At 44.7% G+C, this 27,198-nt stretch overlaps 1 protein-coding gene across 3 annotated transcripts in view; it reads left to right on the forward strand.

The window, feature by feature from the left end:
- The window catches only part of MORC2 (MORC family CW-type zinc finger 2), a 160,470-nt gene extending 135,532 nt beyond the window's left edge, over window positions 1-24,938 (forward strand). For all 3 annotated transcript variants that reach the window (XM_040352267.1, XM_040352261.1, XM_040352252.1), the window contains exons 22-27: window positions 1,313-1,418; window positions 9,745-9,886; window positions 14,194-14,371; window positions 18,206-18,299; window positions 22,030-22,218; window positions 24,527-24,938. In XM_040352267.1, the coding sequence (XP_040208201.1) occupies window positions 1,313-1,418; window positions 9,745-9,886; window positions 14,194-14,212 (267 nt within the window). In that variant the 3' untranslated portion in view covers window positions 14,213-14,371; window positions 18,206-18,299; window positions 22,030-22,218; window positions 24,527-24,938. The remainder of the gene's footprint in view (window positions 1-1,312; window positions 1,419-9,744; window positions 9,887-14,193; window positions 14,372-18,205; window positions 18,300-22,029; window positions 22,219-24,526) is intronic.
- Window positions 24,939-27,198: the final 2,260 nt, after the last annotated feature.

Raw genomic sequence — 27,198 nt, forward strand, 5'->3', positions numbered from 1 at the left:
ATTTGCAGAGCTTTACCACATTCACTGAGCTGCAACTGCACTGTGCAGTCTATTTGCCTTTAGTGAATCAACCCCTCAGTCTCTTAATTGTACAGGATCTTCGTCTTTGGAGGACTTGGGTTATGCACCTGACTTCAGATGATTTATTATAGGCAAACAAGGCTAAAAGGACAACTCTGGCATCACCCCTTCCCACTCCCAGAAAGCCTCTGTTTTTGTTGGTGTACGGACAACTCTCCTTGATAGAAGAAAACCTTCCTTCTTTTTTTTTTTTTTTTTTTCATTCATAGTGGTCTGTAGTACCTTCTGTCTTTCCAGAGAGGAATTCTGAGCCACAATGTTTGATTTTATGGAAATGTTTTCTGCCCTATTAGAGGCCTCGAATTAGCAGAAAGGGCGGAGTACAGAAAGGGAAAGACTCAACGTCTATCCCTTCCTCTCCCCCCTGTATGGCAAACCAGTAAGGCAACCTCCAATTGCCACAGGATGTCATTCCAACCCAACAGGGTTAAATACTCACCAGAGAAAGGAAAGTCGCACCAGTAGAACCACATTTTTTTTCCCGAAGGCCCCTCTCCATGGCCACCATATCTTCCATTTCGTTAAGTTCAGTAACCTTTTTTAACCAAAGGTGGTTGTGTCTGTTTGCAGAAAAGTGGGATACGGTTTTTAATGGCACAGCTTTTTCATAGCAAAGCAGTTAAGATGCCAAAGAGGAATTAAAAAAGTTGTTAAAATACAAATTCCATCAAATAAATGAATTTTCCAATATGTGCAAAAATCCAATTTTTTTTCATTTGGGACAAAGTAAATCTAAAAGTTTGAGTATAAGAGTTGGTAACTCTGCAGAATACAGGCAAAGCATATGCCAAACCAATCAAACCTGGCTTCTTGTGAAACTTTTTTAATCAGCTGAAGAAATGACAAGCTTGTGGTCTTCTAGATCTAAGCCTAAAAGAGGCCAGGAGTGCGCCAAAAAACAATAGCAGTAGAATGTGCCAAAAGATGATCCTGACTCGTTTTAGATGCCGTTTAGACTACTAGATGTTCTGTATCTTCCTCCAGTGAAATTGATAATATTTTATAGTGAGGATGAAAATTTCTGTGTACTAAGTAAGAGAGTTGATCATTCACATGAAGATATTCCAGTATGTCCAAAATGCTGTGTGCTACTGTGGAATACACTGCCCTTTTTATGCTTCCATCCTTACAATTAATGCGTCTGTGTTAAAGTTTAAATATTCTCTCTCTCTCTCTCTCTCTCTCTCAAAAGCCAGTATTGGATTTTAACTCGTGTGACTTTTCTGAGCAGGCCAAAGCCTCGATGTCTGAATCTCATGTGTCGTCATTGCAACCTTTGAAGCGGACAGACAGTCCAGACGCAGATGTTCTTGTATCAACTAAAGCTGCACAGAAAGGTAAATAAGTGTGAAGCGAGTAATGCACACAGACTTTGTTGCCAATATTCCTTTACAGTAACTACACACGAGAAACAGGCTTGTTTAACTTATGTAAAGTGGATATATAGTGTTTGTATTTAGGCCTCATGCACACTGGATATTATAAAAACAGCAGTAGCATTAGCTGTACAATGAGATTTGCAGCGTGTTTGGCTGTAGCATTTTTTTTTTTTTGCAAAACGATACTTCCACAAAAGCTTATGGCTCAAAAACGCTGATAAACGCAGAACAGCAGTGTTTTTCAGCGTTTTAAAACTCCTCTTAAAACCCACAAGTTCTGGGGTTTTTTCCCAGCCAAAAATGCTAATAACAGCCTAGACGTGCATGGACACACAGGATAACATGCTGAGGAGTTTACTGGTAGAATAGTAGAATGGTAGAATAGTGTCTCGTATCAGTGGAAGGGATAAAGGCAAGCAAATGGCCACATCCGGCCCTCGGGCCGCAGTTTGGAGACCACTGCTCTAGTGGGACCTGAATTTAGTGCTTTGTTTTACAGGAGTGTCTGATTTGAGCCTATCCATGATATTGACTTGGTCCTAAGTAGAAAGGTTGCCATTTAAGTTTCTATTACTTCGGCTTGCAGGGTTTTCTGAGTTGGCAGCCAGGAACCTTTCTTGGTGATTCATAGAGACAGAGTGATCTTTCAACCTCAGTCATCATTTTTTTTTTTGTGCCCGAAGTGATTTTTTCACATCTTAACCAAACTATTCTGTTACCTTCTGTTTGTTTCAAACCGTGGACTCTGGAAGACCAAGCTTTTCATACTTTGGATATCGTTCATGCAGTAACAGTTTACTTACAGTTGAGTGTTGATTTGACAATCTGTCTGTTTTTGTCCTCCTTCCCGATGGCCCTAGGAAGGGTCAAACTGCTTCAAAAATCTACTTTTTCTGGATGGATTTGTCAGCTTATTTCTCAAATGTATGGCCCTAAAGGAAAGGTCTCACATTTCCTGTAACTGCTCATTCTACCAGGTGTGTTGCCTCCTGGGCTATTCAAAATCAAGCTTCTGTAGTTCAAGCTTGTAAGTTTTCTACCTGGTCTTCAATTCATACCTTCCACGTTTTTACCAGGTAGATGTTTGGACCTCTGTGGATGCTATCAGTTGGGAGAAGGGTCTAGCAGGCAGCTGTGTGAGGTTCTAATCTGTGTTGGTTCTGTTTTTTGGGGGGTTGTGGACTTGTTGCATTATTGCCCTCCTCTCATATTCAGTGCTTTGGGACTTCCCTATCGTAATTGATATGAAGATGTCCTGTGATGTGTGATAAACAAAAAATATTTGGTGTAGCTGTAAAATCTATTTCTCTTCCGTTCATGGACAGCCACAGCAGCCTTTGACCTTAGGGTTATATCCGCTTCCTTCAGGAGAGTTAGGCATAAACAAAGCACTTTAAGTGTTAACAACACTTTCCTCAGTGCAGCTCCTCCCAGGGGGCGTGGTTCCCCGGGTATAACCCACACCCTGCTCTAGCAGCTCCAGTTTCTTTCTGCCTAACGTCGGGAGAGGACAGGCACTCTGGAGTCCCTGTACTCTGGAGATTTTTTTTTCTTTTTATTATTTTGTTCCTGCATTTTGAATCCTGTGATTCTTCTATCAACAGCCGACTGGGTGACAGGCTGAGTCTTGACTCTTGTAGTCCCCCCATGTTCGGCCATCGAGCGTGTGCCGGCCCTCAGCTCAGCTCTGGGTCGTCCACGACAGGCCCCATTACTCCAGGGGCGGCCGGGGAACTACATGTTCCAGGACACACATGACCGGTCTCTATGGCCTTGTCACAGTGTGTCTGGCCGACAGCCATGCCGTTAGTGGACGTTGGTTCTGTCCGGGATACCTCCAGCCGGGTAGTCGCAGGACAGGTAAGTAGAGGCCCCTTGCCCTGGCAAGGTGGTTTGGCTGGTGTTTTCCCTGGGGAGGTCGACTGAGGGTCCGCCCTGCTTTCCTCTGCCTCCTTCCCCTGACTGGGTAGCGGCTGTGAAGGGGGGCCTCCTGGGGTTTCTTTATTGCCAACCGGGGCCCGTGTGTTGTGGGGGACTGTGTTTTTACTCTGGGGGTGCTACTGTATGCTGCTGTGTTTGGTGCATCACTGGGGAATTAAAACTGCGCCACGGCCGCCATTTTGCCGTGGTCGCGGTTTACATAGCTCGGCGGCCATTTTCCTGTAGCCCGCTGGTGATTTTTACCTCAAACGGCGGCCATCTTGGAAATGTCTTGGCCTCTTGTGACAGTTTTAGCACTGTAAAACGCCGCAAATCTTCCCTGGGTGACAGATGCAGCACAGCCAGCACACCTCTGGGTTTCAGCTCTTTCTGCAACCGGGTGGGGTGGTGAGTCCCTGGGAGGCCTCTGCTTCTATTTTTGCAGCTGGGAGGTGACTGGTGGGTTGTTCTGCCTTGTAGTACACAGCGGTGGGGCAACATGGAACCTGAACTGGTGTTTCTGCCCTAGCAATGCCTGAGTTATACTTTAATCCCCCTGCCCCTGACGCATCTGTTGAGGCAATGTCGGCTGTCCTTGAGGCGTTTCTCGCCAGGTTTGAAGCAGCTAGTGCCCAGAAGGTGGGTACAAAGCGTCCCCTCCCTGAGCCTGCTTCTGGGGATATCTCCGACACAGATCTGGTTCTGTCATGTCAGATGATGCAGGCTTAACCCACACGGACTGTGAGGATGACTCTGCCTCAGGGTCAGTAAATGATAGGGAATTTGTTAGAGCTTTTATTTCTGCAGGTGATACTCATAAACTTGAGGATTTGGCGGGGGCACCGGATGTGCCGGTCCCTTTTGGGTTCCGCAAACCGCCCAGCACCGCAAAAGTATTTCCCTGTATTCCATATTTGGAGCAGTTAAGCTTTGTAAGGAATGGGACACGCCACAGAAAGTTTTTGCTGTTCCTAAAAACTTTGCGGTCCGTTATCCCTTTGAGGAGGACCTTTTGATAAAGTGGGTCTCTCATCCATCAGTGGCCCCTCCCGTGTCCAGACTGAGTAAAGCCACCTCATTGCCTGTGGAAGGGGCTCCCGCTTTTGCGGACCCCACTGATAGGAGGGTGGAGGCTGTGGCCTGCTCTATGTTCACAATTGTGGGTTCGGCTGTGAGACCGGTTGTGGCCGGGTCTCTGGTGTCGCAGACACTGACTGGACGGGCAAAGTTGTTGCTGCAGAAGCTGGAGAAGCAGGATGCTTCCGAGGCCTGCAAGGACCTGGCTAAACAATTGGTTCAGGGTCTAGAATTTGTCTGTGAGTCTGCCCTGGATACTCTTCCCTTGCTCCCACAGTCTGGGAAGGGCAAGGAGCCTTGCCGTAGGCAAGGGCCCTCTTTTACTACCCCAAAGCGTTTTTTTCGTGCGCCCAGTGCGGCGGGAAAAAGTTTGCAAGGTGCTAAGGCGCCCGCTGCAGGGCAGAAGCGCCCCTGGTTCCGCAAGCCTGCGGACAAACCTGCTTCCGCATGAAGGTCTGCCCCCGCCCGTGTCTCGGGTGGGGGGCGGCTTCGCGGCTTGGTGGAGGTCTCTTCTCTCCCACCGTTGGGTTTGCGAAGTAGTTTCCTCGGGGTACAAGATAGTTTCTCTCTTGTCCACCAAACAGATTTTTTCCTTCCAACCTCCAGCTTCCTCCGGTTCGCCGGCAGGCTCTGTCAGGGGCTGTCTAGGATCTTCTGGTCAGGGGAGTGATTGTACCAGTTCCCTCGTTGGAACGGTTTCAGGGGCTTTACTCCAATCTGTTCGTAGTACCCAAGAAGGAAGGGTTCCGTCCAATCCTGGACCTCAAGGCCCTCAATTGCTTTGTCAAGGTGCAAAAATTCCGGAGCTCCAAGAGTTCGGCTGGCTTCTGAATATCCAGAAGTCGGTGGTTCCGTCTCTGCGTCTGGAATGCCTAGGGCTAGTCCTGGATTCTGCGGAGGTGAGAGTTTTTCTCCCAACAGAGAAACTCCAGACACTGCATTCTGCGGTACAGCAGTTGTTGACCCAGAAGTGGTCATCTCTTCGATTCTGCATGAGGGTTCTGGGTCTGATGGTGGCCTCTTTCGAGGCTGTTCCTTATGCCCAATTCCACACCAGGGAACTACAGAAGGAGATTCGGTCATTGGGACAAGCTCCCGTCTTCTCTGGATTACCAGATTCAGATGAGTTAACTGGTCAAGTCTTCCCTGGTATGGTGTCCGACGTGTCCGGTGCTTCGGACCGGGAAGTCTTTTCTGCCGTGCCAATGGACAGTGGTCACGACGGATGCCCGCCTCTCCGGCTGGGGGGGGGGGCGTTTGGGGCACCCAGTCAGCCCAGGGGCGCTGGACTCTGGAGGAGTCCCGCCTTTCAATCAATGTTCTGGAGCTCCGAGCAATCAAGCTGTGCCTTGCCAGGTGGTCCCTGGAGCTGCAGGGCCGACCGGTCAGGATCCAGTCTGACAACGCCACGGCCGTGGCGTACGTCAATCATCAGGGAGGCACACGAAGCTCGACTGCAGCGCTGTAAGTCGCGCACATCCTTCGGTGGGCCGAGAGGTCCGTTCCGGCTCTGTCGGCCGTGTACATTCCGGGTGTTCAGAATTGGCAAGCCGACTACCTGAGTCGCCAAACACTGGACCCAGGAGAATGGTCACTTCACCCGGAGGTGTTTCGGAGTCTGTGCCTAAAGTGGGGCACTCCAGACGTGGACCTCCTAGCGTCCCGTCTCAATTGGAAGGTGCCACGGTTCGTGGCCAGGTCAAGGGACCCGTGGGCGGACGCGTCAGAAGCGTTGGTGGCACCTTGGGGTCACTATCGCCTGATTTACGCCTTCCCTCCTCTGAAGCTTCTTCTTCGTCTGCTGCGCAGAGTGGAAGCCGAGGGAGTTCCAACAATCATGATCGCCCCAGACTGGCTGCGCCGCTCCTGGTACGCGGACCTGGTGCGTCTGGTGGCAGACACCCCCTGGCGTCTACCCCTGAGAGAAGATCTTCTGTCGCAGGGTCCGATCTTCCACCCTGCTTTACAGTCGCTATCTTTAACGGCGTGGCTGTTGAGAGCCAGGTACTGAAGGACCGAGGCGTATCAGGCTCGGTGGTCTCTACCATGCTGCGTGCACGGAAGTCTACCTCACGTAGGATTTACCATCGTACGTGGAAGGCCTACATCTCTGTGTGAGGAGATGAAGTGGCACCCTCGTTCTTACGTAGTGTCCAGGATTCTGCTGTTTTTACAGCAGGGAGTGGATCAGGCTCTCGCCTTGAGTACGGTTAAGAGTCAGATTTCGGCTCTGGCCATTTTCTTTCAGCGACCCTTGGCAGCGCACTCCTTGGTACGTACGTTTGTACAGGGGGTCCGTCGTGTTGCCCCTCCGGTGCGCCATCCGCTGCCCCATGGGCCTTGAATTTAGTCCTTTCGGTGCTTCAGGATACTCCCTTTGAGGACATCCTGAGAGATCCCTTTGTTGACTCTGTCACAAAATGTGTTTTTTTCTGGTAGCAATTACCTCTATCAGACGAGTATCTGAACTGGCGGCCTTGTCTTGCAAGGCTCCCTACTTAGTCATCCATCAGGATAAGGTGGTGCTGCGGCCACAGCAGTCTTTTCTCTTGAAAGGTCGTTTTCGGCTTTTCACATTAATGAGGACATTGTTCCATCCTTATGTCCTCGGCCGAAAAACCAGAAGGAGGTCACTTTACATTCCCTGGATGTGGTTCGGTCCCTACGAGTGTACTTATCTGCTACGGCTCCGTTCCGGAAGTCGGACTCACTGTTCGTGTCCGTGAATGGTCCTAAAAACGGTCTGGCAGTCTCGTCGGCCACCATTTCTAGGTGGATCCGACAGGTTGTGCTTCAGGCCTATGCCCTGCAGGGGTGGGTGCCTCCCTTTCGGGTTACGGAGCATTTGACCAGGGCTATCAGTGCCTCTTGGGCTTTCCAGCATCAAGCCTCTTTGTTACAGGTGTGTAAGGCAGCGACCTGGTCGTCGGTCCACACTTTTTCAAAGTTTTACGAGGTGGATGTGAGTGCATCTTCTGATGCCTCCTTCGGCCGCAAGGTGTTACAGGCGGCAGTTTAAAGTTGGAGTTCCTCCGTTTTGAGTAACTCCGGTTTCGTTTGGGGTGTAAGCTTGGTTTGCTGTGGCGTTTTCCCACCCCTTCGAATTTTTTGACACTGCTTGGGGACGTCCCTAAGGTCAAAGGCTGCTGTGTCCGTCCATGAATGGAAGAGAAAATAGGATTTTTGTACTCACCGTAAAATCCATTTCTCTGAGTTCATGGACGGACACAGCACCCACCCCTCCTTTTGTTTGTACTGCTTGTTAAGAACTGGAGCTGCTAGAGCAGGGTGTGGGTTATACCCGGGGAACCACTCCCCCTGGGAGGAGCTGCACTGAGGAAAGTGTTAACACCTAAAGTGCTTTGTTTCTGCCCAACTCCTGAAGGAAGCGGATATAACCCTAAAGTCAAAGGCTGCTGTGTCCGTCCATGAACTCAGAGAAATGGATTTTACGGTGAGTACAAAATCACTATTTTTTTAAGGACATCACAGGACACCGGGATTCCCCTACCTACTTCCTATACTGAGGAATACCAAACAGAGTCTGTGCCTGAGAGGGGATTATTTTTTTAGTGTCCAATCACTTGAAGGTGGCAGCATAAACCTATTATAATGGATATGAAAATGCCTGTCATTACAGGTAAACCAAAAATCCAATTTTTTTCCCTAAATGCTGTTCACATAACTTTTATAGTTCCCTGTTAGGCATGTCAGATTTAGATTTAACGTACAGGTCCATTTAAAGCAGAACTAAAGTGTGTAAACAAACTGTAAGCAGGCAGGCTATTTATCACAGAAGAGAAATTGCCAATGTTGATATTTACCTGCTTGTTCCCAGACTTCACAGTGTACAGTGAGCTGCGTAATGGTGTTACAATACTTTTGGGAAGGAAGAAATGTGAATGCGCTGTCAAAAGCTAATACAGTGATCTCCTTGGGTGGTTAAAAATATAAGCATGTACTTAAACTGAAAATTTAGTCAGAAAATTAATTCTGCTAGATCACATCAGGCTTGGCCCCTTTTGCAGGTATAGCCATGTAAAACATTAAAAATAAGTGTCTATACTGTTTAAAATTCAATAGTACACTCTCTCGCCCTACTCTGAACATACTCAGTTGCTCTCCATTTTCAGGTACAGCTGAGTTTGTAAATGCTGATCTGTGGACAGCCTTGAAGCAGAATTAAACCCTCCTATGCTTTACAGCCAAGGAAGCTGCTTCTATTTGATCTGAAACGGCCATGGTGCTGAACATGTGATCAGTTATGACGCCAGCCATTTGATAGTTTGAGTTTGGTTGAGGACACAAGCAAACGTGACAGCAATCCCAGCATTCCAGGAATGTAAGGGCTCATTTTCACTTGCTTCGACTTCAACAAACATTAACGGCTAGTTTATACTTGCTTCAAAGCATGGCTTGGGACAGGTTTTGTTAAAGCTCTCTGAATGCTAGTCAAAGCTCCTGTCAATAAATAAAATGTTTAGCTTACAGTCCTTTTTACACCTTGCTTTTGTTTTGCTTGGGCTACGCTTCAAAAATTATACCCCGTGTAGCTTTAGTGGTGCTTCAAAGCCTCTATAGAATGCTGACGAAGCTCGTTTTTTAAGCCTTATCGAAGCCCCACCAACGCCTCATCAAATCGCCAAGCAAGGTGTAAACAGGACTGTAAGGGCTCATTTACACTTCAAAACAAGGCTTCGGACAGGCTTTGTTAAAGCTCTCTGAACGCTGTCACTAAATAAAGTGGTTAGCTTACAGTCCTGTTTCAACCTGTTTTTGCTTTGCGTCGACTTTGCTTCAAAAATTATATCCCATGTAGCTTTAGTGGTGCTTCAAAACATCATCTTCAAAGCCTCAGTAGAAGGTAAAGCTCGCACGAAGCCCCTCTGCTTCACCAATGCTCCAAGCAAAAGCAAGTGTAAACAGGACTGTAAGCTGACCATTTTATTTAGTGACAGAAGCTTTGACTGGCGTTCAGAGAGCTTTAAAAAAAGCCTTGTTTTGAAGCAAGCGTAAACTAACCCTAACTGTTTAAACCATTAAATGGCATCCTCCAGAAAGAAGAAATAGAAGCAATTCTGTAGGTAATTTACAACGCACACTCATTTTAGTGGCAATATTATTAATGTGGAATGAATGCGCCTTCTGTAAAGAACATTATTTTTTATCAAGTAATGCGTAAAGTTCCCCTTTTAACATAAAAATATATATCTGAGGCTAAGTCTGTTGAATAATTATAAGATTTTTTTTATCCTGCAGTAGCAATAACACAATTACTTGTCCACAGATAAAGGCTTGCATGTGGAAGTGCGTGTAAACAAAGAGTGGTTCACAGGGCGTGTGACTGCTGTAGAATCTGGAAAACAGGGTGTTCGCTGGAAGGTGAAGTTTGACTATGTACCCACAGACACAACTCCGCGTGATCGATGGTAATGTTTCCTGCATAGCATTTTAGTTTGTTATTGTGTGTGGATGGCAAGCTTCTCGTGTGTTAGAAAAACGGTTGAATAAATATAAATTGCAAGCTCAATTATAGAAAAGTATTTTTTCAATACTTGCAGATTTTGCTTGCCAGAATTCTTACTTGTCTAAGCAGCACAGAAAAGTAAAAGATTCAAGAAGTGCTTCTGTTTGACAGATATCTTATTCCACATCATTCATTATTTTTACAGATAAAGCAAATATTCTGGCAAAGTTTCAGTAAAAGCGTAATTACATTGCTGTGGATAGCTAAGTGCTGAAGTTTGAAAGCAAAGAAAAACATGATTCTTTTGAGGCTTTTAACCACTTGCCGCCCGCCAATGACAAATTGACGTCGGCAAAGTGGTTGTAGAATCCTGACTGGACGTCATACGACGTCCTCAGGATTCTCAGCCGCTGCGCGCCCCCGGGGGCGCGCATCGCGGCGATAGTTGTTGCAGGGTGTCAGTCTGACACCCCGCAACACCGATCTCGGTAAAGAGTCTCTCACGGAGACTCTTTACCACGTGATCAGCCGTGTCCAACCACGGCTGATCACGATGTAAACAGGAAGAGCCGTCGATGGCTCTTCCTCACTCGCGTCTGACAGACGCGAGTAGAGGAGAGCCGATCGGCGGCTCTCCTGACAGGGGGGGTTCGCGCTGATTGTTTATCAGCGCAGCCCCCCCTCGGATCGCCACATGGACCATCAGGGATGCCCACCAGGGAAGGGCAAAACAAAAAAAAATGGGAAAAAAAAGTCCAAAAAATAAAAGTCTGAAAAAAAAAAAAAAGATGCAAAAAAAAAAAGATGCCAATCAGTGCCCACAAATGGGCACTGACTGGCAACAAGTAAATCAGTGCCGCCCCACAGTGTCCATCAGTGCCACCCCACAGTGCCCATCTTATGCCGCCCATGAGTGCCCATCTGTGCCGCCTATGAGTGCCCAGTGCCGCCCATGAGTGCCCATCAGTGCCGCCCATGAGTGCCCATCAGTGCCGCCTATGTGTGCCCATGAGTGCCGCCTATGTGTGCCCATCAGTGCCGCATACCAGCGCCTCCAATCAGTGCCACCTCATCTGTGCCCGTCAGTACTACCTTGTCGATGTCCATCAGTGCCATCTCATCTGTGCCCATCAGTGCCACCATATCAGTGCCCATAATTGAAAGAGAAAACGTACTTATTTACAAAAAAAATGACAGAAAAAATAAAAACGTATTTTTTTTTTTAAATTTTCGGTCTTTTTTTAGTTGTTGCGCAAAAAAAAAATCGCAGAGGTGATCAAATACCACCAAAAGAAAGCTCTATTTGTGGGTAAAAAAGGACGCCAATTTTGTTTGGGTACAGTGTAGCATGACCGCGCAATTGCCATTCAAATTGCGACAGTGCTGAAAGCTGAAAATTGGCTTGGGCGGGAAGGTGTATACGTGCCCTGTATGGAAGTGGTTAATAATGATATTTGAATAGAAATCCTAATGTCAATTGTCTGCTGCACTAGTCTGCTTTCTCATGATACATTTGTGTAAGCGTTTGTTATTTTTTTTATTTATTCATTTTTGTTAGTTTTTAATTATACCATGGGTTGTACAACGTTGTATACAACGTCCGGAAATATACTCTAGCCAAAACTGTCACCTATTTGGCAATATTTTACTGTCCAATGCAAGCACTGTTGCAGACTGATGGCTGCCTTCAGACACAGAAATCTCTACCATGGTACTACCTACCTGGAGTTTTCATGTTCTTCCTGTGCATTGATGAATGGGTTGTAATTGGCGGTGGTACAGCCAAACTCTGCTGAGTCTGTGAATATCCAGCCTGTCTAGTAAAATTAAGATATTTAATTTCTGGGGGCATTCCTTACACCAATGTTGTACAGAATGCCACCAGGTTGCCATATTGCATGAAATTATTTGCCAATTTTTTAGAAAATTACAGCAGTTGCGGAATTAAATTAAAAGTTATCTAAACCACTTCAATACCGAGCACTTTCACCTCCTTCCTGCCCAGGCCAGTTTTCAGCTTTTAGCGCTGTCGCACTTTGAATGACAAATGCTTGGTCATGCAACTCTGTACGCATATAAAATTCTTTTTTTTTTTTTTTTTACACAACTAGAGCTTTCTTTTGGTGGTATTTTACCACTTCAGCCCTGGAAGGATTTACCCCCATCCTGACCAAGCCCCTTTTTGCAATACGGCACTGCGTCACTTTAACTGACAATTGCGCTGCCATGGGATGTTGTACTCTAACTAAATTGACTTCCTATTTTTCTCACAAATAGCGCTTTCTTTTGGTGGTATTTGATTACCTCTGTGTTTTTTTTTTTTTTTTGCACTATAAACAAAGAGCCAACATTTTGGGGAAAAAAAGCAATTTTCTCTTTCGTTCATAGACGGACACAGCATCCTTTGACCTTAGGGTTATGCTTCTTCCTACCAGGAGATTTAGGCAGAATTCTACAGCACTTAAGGTGTTAAAAACTTTCCTTCATGCCGCTCCTCCCAGGGGGCGTGGCTCCCCCAGGCATAACCCCCACTCTGCTTCAGCAGCCTCAGTTTGTTTCTGCCTAACCGTCAGGAGAGTCAGGCTCTCTCTGGAGTCCTGGACTCTGGAGTTTTTTCTTGCAAATTTTTTTTGCTTTTTGCGAGTTTTTTCCTCGCTTTTTTATTTTATTTTGAATCCTGCGATTCTTCTATCAACAGCCGACTGGGTGACAGGCTGGGTCCTCGACCCTTGTAGTCCCCCCAGGTTCGGCCTTCGAGCGTGTGCCGGCCCTCAGCTCCGCTTTGGGACGTCCACGACAGGCCCCATTGCTCCAGGGGCGGCCGGGGAACTTCGGTTCTAGGGCACACATATGACCGGTCTCTATGGCCTTGTCACAGTGTGTCTGGCTGACAACCATGCCGTTCGCGGACGTTGGTTCTGTCTGGGATACCTCCAGCCGGGTAGTCGCAGGACAGGTAAGTAGTGGCCCCTTACTCAGGTAAGTGGTCTGGCTGGAATGTTTTCCCTTGGGAGGTCGACTGAGGGTTTTTCCCTGCTTTCCTCTCTCCCTTATTCCTCTCCCTCCTTCCCCCTTTGGGTGACGGCTGTGCAGGGGGTTTTTTTCTCTGGGGCTCATTTTTTTTTTTCACTCGTGGTATGGCTGGGGCTGTTCTGTGTCACTGCAGGGGACTGTGGTGGACATTCTGGGCATTTTTGTGTGTGCTGTGTGCTGTTTTGGTGTACTGTACTGCTATAATAAATATCCCCCCCAAAAAAAAAATATATATATATATATATATATATATATATATATATATATATATATAATATATATATATAAACAAATTTCTTCCTCAGTTTAGGCTGATATGTATTCTTCTACATATCGTCAACAAAAAAAATCGCAATAAGCATATGTTGATTGGTTTATACAAAAGTTATCACGTCTACAAAATAGGGGATAGATTTATGTAATTTTTATTATTTCTTTTATTAGTAATGGCAGCGATCTGCGAAATCGAGTGCCGATATTCTGTAGATTTTAAAGCTTTTATTTTTACACTGTCCCTTTTTTTAATATTTTATTTTTTTTATTGCTGTCACAAGGAATGTAAACATCCCTTGTGACAGTAATAGGCAGTATTCAAAATGCCAATTAATTCAATTACTTTTTTAAAATTGGCGCCTTTCGGACAAGAGTAATCTGGAAGTGATGTCATGACATCGCTTCAGAGTTACTAAATCCAAGACCCACTCAAAGCAATCAGCTTTGTTCGGGTCCCTGGCTAGCCAGTGGACGTGCCGACCTTTTTGCTCGGGCCTCCTGGTGGGATGGGAGACCCGGACTGAACGGCGGGAGGGAGGGAGGGGGGAAGAGAGAAGCTTACAGGCAAGTCTGTCATACTAGCACAATATGACAGACTTGCCTGTAAAGCGTATCTCTCCAGAACATGATGTCACAGGGGCCCTTCTATCTTCTCGGTCTCCCTTCAGAGTTCGCACACTCTGTCCGTTTGGCTGGGCTGCGATGACGGTCACTCCTACGCGTGCGACTCACGACCATGGCACAGCATTTGAGTGCGCTATCCATTAAAAAAGGGAATTGCGCACGTGCTGTTGATGTCACTGGCCGCTACAAATGTGAAAATCTCCTAAACTGTGCACAGTTCACTGTACCTATAGGCTTAACTGAACAAGTGGACTTTACTACAGCTTTTAAGGTCCTCTTTTACTAAAATACACATATTTTTACAGTAAAGTGGGAACACTTTGATTTTTCGTTTTATAGGGTGGAGAAAAGGCAGTGACGATGTAAGACTCATGAGGCCAGCATCGCCCAGAACATGAGACTCTTGCTACACAGCAAGCTGAACCCTCTACCCTCTGACAACAGCAGGATAGAACCTGACACAACCAGAACCTAGTGCTAGCCTTGCACCAGTGGAACAACTTTCACAAGTTGTAAGGTAAGTTTAATGACACTATCTGTGGAATAATTATGACCCTCTATGGCAGGGGTGGCCAAAACTCAAATTCATCGGGGGCCGCATCAGCAGTTTGGTTGCCCTCAAAGGGCCGGTTTTATCTGCACTCCACCTTAGTGTTCAGTCTGAGCAGTCTCCAAGTTTTCTTGCACTGCAAATGGACGCTGTGCAGGGTTCAGAAGCTACGCACAGTGTGCAAACAATTGATTTCAGCCCTCTCCTGGGTTCTGACCTCACCGCCCCCCTCCAAAAAAAAAATCTGACATCTATGCTCTCTCCAGTTTAACAAATCAGCAAATAAAAGATCCTCCAATCACCTGGTGTTGGCGCTTCAATCATCCCAGACCATGGTTGTTATGGTATCAGGATGATTGAAGCGCATTATTTCTAATATTACATTGTAATATAAATTAAATCATTCAACTCACCATAATGCCGAATCAGTGGAAGTCCGGACTCCCTCCTTGCATCAGGCATTCCATCAGGCGTCCCCCACCCAGCCGAGTCCCCCCCTTTACATCAGGCGTCCCCCACCAGCCGAGTCCCCCCTTTACATCCTGACGTTCCCCCACCAGCCGAGTCCCCCCCCTTTACATCAGGCGTCCCCCACCAGCCGAGTCCCCCCCTATTACATCAGGCGTCCCCCACCAGCCGATTCCCCCCCTTTACCATCAGGCGTCCCCCACCAGCCAAGTCCCCCCCTTTACTTCAGGCGTCCCCACCGGCCCGAAGTCCCCCCCTTTACATCAGGCATCCCCCCCACAGCCGAGTCCCCCCTTTTACCATCAGGGGTCCCCCCACCAACCGAGTCCTCCCCTTACATCAGGCGCCCCCCCCCTGTGAAAGTAAGCCAGGGATGTGCTTTAAATATGTACCTAAATGATCATGACACTGTGCTAAGTGTTGCCAACTTACTTGCCTTTTTAGATTAGAATGTAGTTGATTCCCATCTTCTCCATCCAGTGTGCTTGCCAGAGCCCAGAGCACAGCGTGACATGGCTCCCCACCTCAGCGCGCTGACTACAGAAGTCAACACGCTGAGGCGGGGAGGCGTGTCACTCTGTGCTCTGGGCTCTGGCAAGCACACTGGGTGGAGCAAGATGGCCGCCACTCCGGAGCTAGGCCGAAGCCGGGGACTTTCCTAGGCTCCGGAGCGCTCCGCGGATCGCGGGGTGTGCCGATCCGAACGGGGTGACGGATCGGTGACGATCTGTTGCACCCCTACTGGCGGGCCACATGACAAGGCCTGGCGGGCCGGATTCGGCCCGCGGGCCTTGTGTTTGCCACCCCTGCTCTATGGAGAAATACATATTTTTCTGATGGCATTTCTCAAGAACCTGTTTGTGTTGCTACACAGAAAATTTTAAATTGTCTTGTATAGGAGGTAGACACTGTACACCTTTTATTATGCCATCACTTCTAAAAACACACGACACAAATATATCGATTTATATACTCCATTACTAGTAGTCAGGGTGGAAATACATTTCAAGATCTCTGTTCTTCTATTTCTCAGCTTTATAAGGGTTTTCTTTTTTTATATTCATCTTGTGGTCTTACAGAGAATTGTTAAATGAAGGGCTGCAGCTATATTGACAAAAATGTGATGGTCTAGCTGCTTCTTCCACTTGAGTTATTGAGGTTATTTCTATGTGTTTCCTTTTAACTAGTTACTACTTACAGTGTCTTGAAAAAATTTTCATACCCACCCCTTTGAAATTTTCCACATTTTGTCATGTTTAACAACCAAAATTGTAAATATGTATTTTATGTGATAGGCCAACACAATTGGCACAATAATTGTGAAGTGGAAGTAAAATTATTAAATGGTTGATCAACATTTTTTTTTACAAATAAATTATGTGAAAGTGTGGCCTTCATTTTATTCAGCCCCTAGCCCCCCTGAGTCAATACTTTGTAGAACCACATTTTGCTGCAATTACAGCTGCAAGTCTTTTTGGGGATGTCTCTACCAGCTTTGCACATCTAGAGGGGGACATTTTTGTCCATTCTTCTTTTCAAAATAGCTCAAGCTCTGTCAGATTTGATGGAGAGCGTCTGTGAACAGCAATTTACAAGTCTTTCCACAGTTTTTTAATTGTATTTAGGTCTGGACTTTGAGTGAGCCATTATAACACATGAATATGCTTTTACCTAAACCATTCCATTGTAGCTCTGGTTGTATGTTTAGGGTCGTTATCCTGGTGGAAGATGAACCTCTGCCCCAGTCTCAAGTCTTTTGCAGACTCTTACCATGTTTTCTTCTAAGATGCTGTCCTGTATTTTGCTCCATCTATCCTTCCATGAATTCTGACCAGCTTCCCTGTCCCTGCTGAAGAAAAGCATCCCCACATATTTGCGCAAAACGCGTCTACCTCTTTGTCTCCTGCTCCATCTGTCAACCACTTGTCATATAAAGCTTCAATAAAAGGATTTTTGCAAAATGCAGCCATCCGGAATAATTTCTTCACATCCTCACAACATGATGCTGCCACCACCATGTTTCATGTTGGGGATGGTGTGTTCAGCGTGATGTGCAGTGTTTTCTGCCACATAGCGCTTTGCTTTTAGGCTAAAAAATTTAATTTTGGTTTCATCTGACCAGAGCACCTTCTTCCACATGTTTGCTGTGTCCCCCGCATGGCTTCTTGCAAACTGGACTTCTTATGGCTTTCTTTCAATAATGGCTTTCTCCTTGCCACTCTTCCATAAAGGCCGTCACTGTGTGGAGTGCACGACTAATAGTTGTCCTGTAGACAGATTCTTCCCACCTGAGCTGTGGATCTCTGCAGCTCCTCCAGAGTTGCCATGAGCCTCTTGGCTGCTTCTCCGATTTAGCTTGGGGTATTTTTTTTTTTATAACTTAACCCTGCTTTAAATTTCTCCACAACTTTATGCCTGACCTGTCTGGTGTGTTCCTTGGCCTTCATGATGCTGTTTGTTCACTAAGATTCTCTAACAAACCTCTGAGGGCTTCACGGAACAGCCGTATTTATACTGAGATTACATTACACACAGGTGGACTCTATTCACTAATTAGGTGACTTCTGAAGGCAATTGGTTCCACTAGATTTTTCGTTGGGGGTATCGGAGTAAAGAAGGCTGAATACAAATGCACATCACACTTTTCACATATTTTGTAAAAAATGTTGAAAATCATTTTCCTTCCACTTCACAATTATGTGCCGTTTTGTGTTGGTCTATCACATAAAATCCCAATAAAATATACATGTACGTTTTTGGTTCTAACAACATAACAAAATGTGGAAAATTTCAAGGGGTAGGAATACTTTTTTAAGACACTGTCTATAGTATGTGGATTCAAGAGACCTTACAATTTGACAATATCACCCGATGGGTACCTTGGTTTTGACAGGTAATTCCTGTTCCATTTCCTCCTTCCGTTGCTTTGCCGCCTAGGCGACTCCTCCACTCCCTCTCTGCAATCTTCTTGGACATGTCACAGGTCCCAGAAGATTGCCTGTCCACTAGGAGAGCACATCCAGCTGTGAAGCAACAAGCTACCACAGCTGGGTGCCCACAGTAGCAATGCCGGCGCCGCGGAGAGGAGGGGGAGAGAAGTGAGGCTCCGGGCGGCCGCAACCCAGGTGAGTGTCTGTTAAAAGTTGGCAGCTACACTTTTTGTAGCTGCTGACTTTTTTAATAAACGTATAAAACCGTGGAACTCCGCTTTAAGGTTGAGTGTGTCTGGGTTATAGGCAAAGATTTGCATTATAAGGGTCATAAAATGGAATGGAATTTATGATATAACTGAAGTATGCTACATTTTGGTTAACATGTTCTTCTCTAATTCAGGAACTGCTTAAGATATTTCTTGCCACCCAATTTCCATATAACCAAGAATGAACTGAGCACAATGAGTGCTGAAGATCTTATAGCCTTTCCTTTGGTGAGTGAAAAATATTTGCTAAAGCATAAGACCCCCTTAGTTAAATTCTACAGTGACTGCAAATGTGTCAAATACCTTTTCTCATCCAAGTGACACTTTCATATAATTTGCATTTTATTGCAAACAAGAACAACAGCAGTTCATTCCACTATTCTTTAATTTGCCTCAATCAAGTAATCTTTAATAACTAGTCTGAAAAAGTATGTATGGTTGATTCTGTTTTTGTCGAATTTTAATTTAATATGCCTTTACCTTTTGTACATTTTCAACATAAGCTGTCTGATTTGTTTGCACAGTTTTCTCTTCCGTTCATGGACGGACACAGCAGCATTGACCTTAGGGTTATATACCTTCCTTTCAGGAGAGACTTAGGCAGAAAAAACAGCACTTCAAGTGTAAAAAGGCGCCCCCTCCCTCTGCCTTCTTCTGGGGATGTCTCTGACGCTGAATCAGGCCCCGCTTCTGCGTCTGGCCCGGGTTCCGTCATGTCAGATGATGCAGGCTTAGCCCACACAGACAGTGAGGGTGACTCTGCTTCAGGGATTCTTTTTGTGAGATCATTTTAAGTTGATTTCACAGGTGAAGGAAGAATGCAGGATAAGGAATTTGGGTATTCTAGGCATAAGCCATCTTTGGAAGACACACAACATCTTTAGACCTATTTATGGAACTACTTTTTATGAGAAACATTTCGGATGAGATAGTGTTCAAGGTTCTGGCACATGCACTCGAGTAAAGACAGGAGTATAAGGGTCATGTTTTTTTCATCCATAGCATGCTTACAGAATTCATTCAAAAAGAGTGGCTCAAGTCAAAGTCCTTTTTTTCTAAAGATTTCCTTTCGATGGTGATCCTGCTGTACTTGTGGAACAAGATGCCACTTTTTGTCAAGTTTCAAAATCTGCCTATTTGCCATTTGAAGACGTGTATCAAGAACCCTATGGCTAAAAGTATACATGAGTCACTTAATTCCCTAATGAAACCAGTCCATCTCAAGCCAGCTTTGCCCACTACTTCTGTGACTCGCAACCTGGAATATTGATTCAGTCAGATGCAAACACATCTGGAAGATTTGGGAATCCTTTCCTATCCTGTTCAAGATGGCAGTCTGCATTACTGATGCCTCAACTGAATCCATGAGGCGCAAGTCTGCTAATTTGGCGACTTAAGAAATCCTTCCACAGAGCCCTATGGCTCAAAATGTGGTCTAGGTTTTTGGTGGATATGAAAACTGAATATAACGATTTTGAAAAAAAAAATAGTCTGGGGAACCAGCTTGTAAAGTCTGTCGTTGTGTTGTATATTTTTTGGGAGGTTTGCTTCTTGGTCCTGCCTTGGAAGCAGTATTGGATGCCAAGGAAGTTTTAAAAAAGTATTTCCCTAATAAAGTACCACAAAAGAGTTCCTTTTGCAATCAAAAGAATCCGGGCCAAAGAAAGGGTTCTCTTTAACCTCCCTGGACAAACCACCAAATCCCAATGGCTTTCTGGGCTTAGTAGAGGCATTGTTGGAGCTCTTCCTACCTCAATGGCTAAGCGTAACTCCATAGGCTTATAGGAGAAGCTTATGGTCTAGAGCAGGGGTCGCCAAACCTTTTAAACAAGGGCCAGTTCATACTTTAGCGGATACGCCAGATTGTACCCAGTAGGAGTAGAAAATGTCCCAGAAACAGTGGAAGTAAACAATATCCCAGGCTTGGTGGTCCGTGAGAGAAAGTAAGTTAGAGCCTGTAGTAGTGGGTGGATCAGTGCCTCAGTGGGATAAATAGTTTCTCAAGGGCCAGATAAAGATAAGCAAAGGGCCACAGTTTGTAGACCACTGGTCTAAAGTTTTCCAACAGGGTCTACCTTGGCTTTTTTTTCTCAAGGGATTCTAAAAAGGCCTCAGAACTAAATCTCTCTGTTGGGCCCCTTTCACACTACCGCGACTTCAAAGTTGCGTGATTGTGCCACAATTTCACCACTGCAATTTTGACCCATTTTTTTTTTCGACGCGATATCAGGGAATGCCTGTGTAACTCTCCTCAAAGTCAGACCAAAGTAGTGCAGGGACGACTTTGAAGTCATACTAATATGAATGGTTGTCATTGGAAATCATGGGGAACGACTTGCCATGCGACTTTGCAGTCGCAGGACAAGTTGTACAAGTGTGAAAGGGGTCTTGGGGAAATTTGTTGACCAGCATGTTTTATATACCACTACTTGCAATGGAAGGAATCCTAGCTTTCTACTCGCACATTTGTTCTGAAAGTTTTAACTTATTTTTAGCTAGAGACAAGTTCATAGCTTCCAAGAAATTTAGCCTCAAAATAAAATTTTCTGCGTTTTATGGCAGTTGTTCTAGAAGATGCTTGCCTACATATTTTTCTACACCAGAATTCTCTCAGCATTTTCCTCGGCTGGCAGTCCTGTGGAAAGGGACAGACCTATACTTCCTAAGTTGATCAATATCGTTAAGCTGTGTCCTTCAATTGGGAATACAGTATTGCTTTTCTATAGGAAGACAGGCATACTTGTTGGTTTAATATATGTGCTACCTATTTTTTATTTTTCTCCCTTTTTGTCAGCATTTGTCTCTCTTAAATTTAGAAAACTATAGACTACACTAGAAATGTATTTATATCCGTTTATGCATTCCGATGGTCGGGATCCACCTAGATGCCTGAACTGACAGCTGGCTCAGCCTCTCAACGATCTGTTGAGAGCCTGATCCAGCTGCTCCCCTCCACAGCTCGGCGCCCCTGTGAGCATTGGATTGGGGGGGGGGGGGGGTGTGGAGCAGGAAGTGGTGGGTGACTGACCCAGCTCTCTGCTCGCAGAATGTTGAGAACTGATCGATCGGCTCAGTTTTCAGTGCAGAGCCAGCAGAGGACAGATCGATGCTGCATTTACCTAGCTGTGTGTGTGTGTATGTATGTGTGTGTGTGTGTGTGTGTGTGTGTGTGTGTGTGTATGTATGTATATATGTATGTATATATAATTTTTTTTTTTTTTCTCTTTATCCTGAACTTCTTTTACATCTGAGCAACATAACGATATGTAAGGTGCTAGAAGTGTGACCATGTGTATACATGTATTCTGTGTTTTCACTTTGAATATTAGACACATACAGTACGCTTCAGATATATGCCTGCTGCACTGTTTACTTGTATAAAAAAAGTATCCTGTTTTTTGTATTGCTTCCTTTGTGTAAAATCCCTGGTGTTCCTGACAGTCATTCTGCTTTCCTATTTAAAACTAAAAACTGACCACACTAATCGGAACACACTGTGGTCAGCTGTGTTGGGAACTCAGCCTGCTCTCCTCCAATGATCAGACTTTTCTTGACCCCCCCCCCCCCCACACACACACACACACACACACACACACCCCTGCACAACCATTCACAGGTGTACTGCTGTTTCTCCTCCCCCAGCTCTTATGCAACTGAAACCAGAGGAAATGTGATCACGTCTAAAAAAAAAAAAGGGGGGGGGGTGTATTTATGATTTTTTTTATAGATCTATATTAAACTAGGTTGTTTTACAAGGTGATCGTTTACAATCACTTTAAATTTAGTAGAAGGCAGTTAGTTTAGAATTGTGTTAAGACACCCATAAGAAATACATTCAAGCATGAGGAGAAGATGCAAACCATATAGTGATTTAGTGAGTTAAACTCCAGACTTCAGCTCTGCAAGAGAAGAATGTAAAGCATTTTGCTGTTCTCATGAAATCCTCTTTTTTTTGTAGAAAGAATACTTTAAGCAGTATGAAGTGGGTCTACAAAATTTGTGCAACTCGTATCAAAATCGAGCTGATCTCCGTGCTAAAACCAGTGAAGAGCTCCAGCGTAACACAGAAAATAAGTTAAAAGAGTCTGAAGAGAAACTACAGAGATTAAGAACAAACATTGTGTCACTGCTACAGAAAGTTCAAGAGGTAAGATGCATCCTTTCTATAAATAACCACTATTGTTAGATTTGCCTAGTTTTCCACAATGTTTGTTTAAAAAAAGAAGCCTTATCTAATGGCTCTATTTCCGCAAGGGTCCATTCCTGGACTTTTGTCTTTAAATGCAATCTAGTTTAAAAATAGAAACTAACAAATCAAGGGGGTTGCTTGAATGGGTTTAAGTCGCAGCAAGCTAGTAATTGAATTTAAGGCAGCCTGAGAAAAGGCCCTAACCCCTTTTAAAATATAAAAAGTCCACAATTGTTTAACCACTTACCGACCAGGCCATAGCCGAATGACCGATACAGCGAGGTCGGATAACTCTGGGAAGGACGTATAATGACGTCCTCCCAGAATCGCACACCCGGGAATGTCTGACAGTTGGGTCCTCCGGACATGGCGCGTCACAGAATGGGGTTAAGGGCCAAGCGACCCTTTACCACGTGATTGCTCTGTCCAATGACGGATCGATCAGTTTTCAACAAACTGGAGCATGTCCAGTCCAGTTCCTCCCCTCTCCTCACACAGATCAGTACAGTGTGTGTGTGTGTGTGAGGATAGGGGGGAGCCGGGTGCAGCAGCGCTGTGGCTGCATCTGAAGTGCCCACAGCGCTGATCTGTCCCCATTCATGCTCCATGCATGGCTCATCCGTGCCTATCCATGTGCTATCCAAGCTCATCTATCGCCGTACTCGGGAGAAGTAGCAGAATTTATTTCGGGGTGTCATTTGTGGTATGCATATGATGTGTGTGAGAAAAAACCTGTTAATCTTACAATTTTGTGGAAAAAAGATTCTTTAACCACTTAAGCCCTGGACCATTTTGCTGGACAATTGCGCGGTCGTACGACGTGGCTTCCAAACAAAATTGAGGTCCTTTTTCCCCCCCACAAATAGAGCTTTCTTTTGGTGGTATTTGATTACCTCTGCGGTTTTTATTTTTTGCGCAAAAAATAGAGCGAAAATTTTGAAAACAATGCAATATTTTTTACTTTTTGCTATAATAAATATCCCCAACAAATATATATATTAAAAGTTTTTTTCCCTCAGTTTAGGCTGATACATATATCTACATATTTCTGGTAAAAAAAAAATCGCACTAAGCGTATATTGATTGGTTTGCGCAAAATAGGGAATAGAATTATTTTTTTTTTTTTTACTTGTAATGGTGGCAATCTGCGATTTTTTTTTTTTTTTTTTTTTTTATTGTGACTGCGACTTTATGGCCGACACATCGGACACTGGACACATTTTTGGGACCATTGTCATTTTTACAGCGATCAGTGCTATAAAAATGCACTGATTACTGTGAAAATGAAACTGGCAGTGAAGGGGTTAAGTGTGCCCTAGGGAGTGCTTCTAACTGTAGGGGGGATGGGCAGGTTATGTGTGACACTGATCACCGCTTCAGATTACAGGGAGCTGTGATCACTGTCCTGTCAATAGGAAGACTGGGGAAATGCTTGTTTACATCAGCATTTCCCCGTTCTTCCTCACTGTGACAGGATCGCGGGTATGCACAGTCAGTCATGGAGCTCGTGTCTTAAAAGGGACATATATATACGTCCTTTTGCCTGTCCGTGCCATGCTGCAGACGTATATCTATATCTGCGTGCGGTGGTCGGCAAGCGGTTATAATTGCAAAGAATTGTGGGAAAAAATTACAACTTCAAAAAACTCACCATGCCTCTTACCATGGGATGTCTACTTTCCAAAAAGGGGTAATTTGGGGGGTATTTATACTTGCCTGGCTTGTTAATGCCTCAAGAAATGAGATAGGCCATCAGTACCTCAGGTGTGATCAATTTTCAGAGATTGGCACCATAGCTTGTAAACTCTATAACTTTCACACAGACCAAGTAATAAACACTTATTTGGGTTATTTTTACCACAGATATGCAATTGTGTAAATTATGGCCAAAATTTGAGGAAAAATTACTCCTTTGCAAAATGTTATAACTGAAAATTTGGTTAAAAAAAAATGCATTTTTCAGTCTTTTTACTTATAACGCAAAAAATAAAAAACCCAGTGGTGATTAAATACCACCAAAATAAAGCTCTATTTGTGTGAAAAAACATTTTCATATGGGTACAGTGTTGCGTGACTCAGTATTTTGTCATTCAAAATGTGAGAGCGCTGAAAATTGGTCTGGTTAGGAAGTTCCCAGTGGGTAAGTGGTTAAGGACTAATATGCCAGCACTGTGTTTGAAAACTTACACATAATCATTTTTACTTTAGTGCTGTAATAGTAATCTGGGTTTACACAACCTTTTAACCTTTGTTCCTCTTTTTCTAGGATATCGATATAAATACAGATGATGAGCTGGATGCTTACATAGAAGACCTAATAGCAAGAGGGGACTGACCTAAGAGTAGCTACATTTTTTGAGGGACAGAAGAATAAGCTGCTTTCCCCCTCTCCAGTTAAATGGGAGTGCCAAAGGGGTCCAGCCCAAGTTCCTGGGCAGACGTGTATTATGGCGTCACTGTTTTCTTATGTTTTCATGGTTTTTACATACCAGGCATGTGCTTTTCTTAAAATTTTAAACATTGTAGTTCATTTCTTTGTTTATAAATATTTATTTTTTACTGAAAAACAAAGCGCTGAGTGGTTTATAAAACCTTCTTACAAAAAAATGACTCTGCCTGTTGATTTAAAGTAGATCAGTAACTTTACAAGTCTTTATAAATAAATTCCTCACAGCAAATTTTCCAAAATACTTGTACCTTTTTCATTACGAATCAGTCCTCAAGTGTTTTTTTTTTTTTAATCAAGAAATTTTTTATTGAAACAGAATAATCATACAATACTGTGGGATGCATGCATACGTAATAGGAATACAATCAAGATCTTTATGGACAGTTTAAGGAAATTTAGCAAGATGGGAGAAGTAGACCAGTCCGCCTCCCCACAAGTACATTACATCAAACCTGAGATTGACATAGAATTAAGTCGGAAGTTCCCTGCAATTGCACATATAACATATTCAATACTGTAGATTACCAATCCACCTTTAAACTTAGGCAATACACAGCCCAATAAGGTTGCATTCTGTAAATTAATAATATCTAACATCCACGTTGCATTTGTATCTAGTATATAAAAAAAAGTAACACACCCTGCTTAATAACCCGTTTCACCATGATCCTGACTCTATAGCCATACCCAAAGGTACTAGACTCCTCTGTAATAATGTGTGCCCCACCCTATCCCATCCTTTGACCCATTATCCTTGCAATAGCCTATCCATAATCAATTGAGCTGGTCCCAGCCCCGGTGTATCTAGCCAGGGCTGCCACAATGAGTAGAATTTTTGGAGCGTGTTTCTGTGCTGGTATGTAAGTTTTTCCCTTATCAACAAACTATTCACCATCTTCACCCATTGTCCCTCCGTTGGCACTCTAGAAGTAATCCAAAACCTAGCAATAGCTTTCCGGGCAACATAAAGCAGCCAAAGTCAGCCGTATGGTCGTTAGGGGAAAGTGACGGCACCTCAAGGGTGCCTAGCAGGCATATCACTGGGACATGAGGCACCGGAAAGCCATACACCTGAGATATAGTGTTAATAACAATTTGCCAGTATCTGAAAAGTTTAGGACATTCCCACATAATGTGTAATAGGTCACCCTCCTGTGCATTGCATTTTGGGCACAGTGGGGAATCTCTCAGACCCCACTTGTGTAAACGAGCGGGGGTCTTATAGACTCTGTGAAGTAGGAATAAGTGCGAGAGTCTATGTTGTGCCGATACCAATGGGGCAGAAGATAAAAACAGCTCCCAAGTATCACCATCAATGGGGCCCAGATCATTTTCCCAACCCTTCCTGCACGGCAGTGTGGATGCATCGTGGGTGACATTAATCGGTCTGTAATAGACCTGCGAGATCATGCCCTTTTTATCTCTGTTAAACAAAACGTTATTGTGGAGGGGATGTCGCACCACCGAGATAGGGGAGAGCCTACCCTCACTCTGGACAGCATGCCTTAGTTGTAAATATTTATAGAACTGAGTCCTATTAAGCGCAAACTCGTCCTTTAAATCCGCGAAGGACTTGAGGACCGGGCCCACAAACAACTGAGAGCAATGTAGTGAATTCCCACATTGGCCCAGGGTCTGAAGCCCTCAAGCTTAAAAAGTTCCTTATAGTAGGAATTTTTCCAAATGGGAGTGAAGGGACATACCCCCCTGATGCCAAGAATGGACCGAATGTATTTCCATAGGGTATTTAGTAAAACGACAGTAGGTAGTGCCTGTGCTAGATGTGGAAACCCTGCCTCTAAATGTGATATAGCCGGGAGCTCGGATCCTGATGGGATTAATGGTGCTCTTACTGGGTCCCCCACATCCACCGCCCCCCAATTACCCAGGTGTTGAATTTGTGATGCTACAAAATAGTAGCGGGCGTGTGGGACAGCCATTCCCCCTTGATCCTTAGCTAATTGTAGTGTAATGAGACTTATTCGTGCCACCTTGCCACCCCAAATCAAATCCCTGAACTGGGCATCAATCTGCGCAAACCATTTATGTGGTATCCAAATTGGGGTGTTATGGAAAACATACAGGAGCTGGGGGCCCACACCATTTTTATAAGATTTGCTCTACCTGTAACCAACAGGGGGAGTTTTTTCCAAGCTGCACATTTCTGTCTGAATTTATGAAGTAGTGGTGTCAAATTCAAAGAGAGATATTGAGCAGGGTCGGGTGTCACTTGAATTCCCAGGTACCTAAATTCATTCACCACTAGTATATCCTTGGCACAGTCAGGCAATGGATCCTTCAAGGGGTCTAAAGGCATGAGCACAGATTTGTTGCAGTTTATACTGAAGCCCGATAGGTCACCGAAGTCCGCGATCAAAGCCATCACATTTCTCAGAGACCCATCAGTATCTCCTAGATATATTAATGTGTCGTCTGCAAATAAAGAGATTACGTCCCGCCCGGCACCCCTGGTGAAACCAGTAATACCA

Source organism: Rana temporaria, chromosome 1 (assembly GCF_905171775.1).
Source record: "Rana temporaria chromosome 1, aRanTem1.1, whole genome shotgun sequence".
NCBI classification, from domain to species: Eukaryota; Metazoa; Chordata; class Amphibia; order Anura; family Ranidae; genus Rana; species Rana temporaria.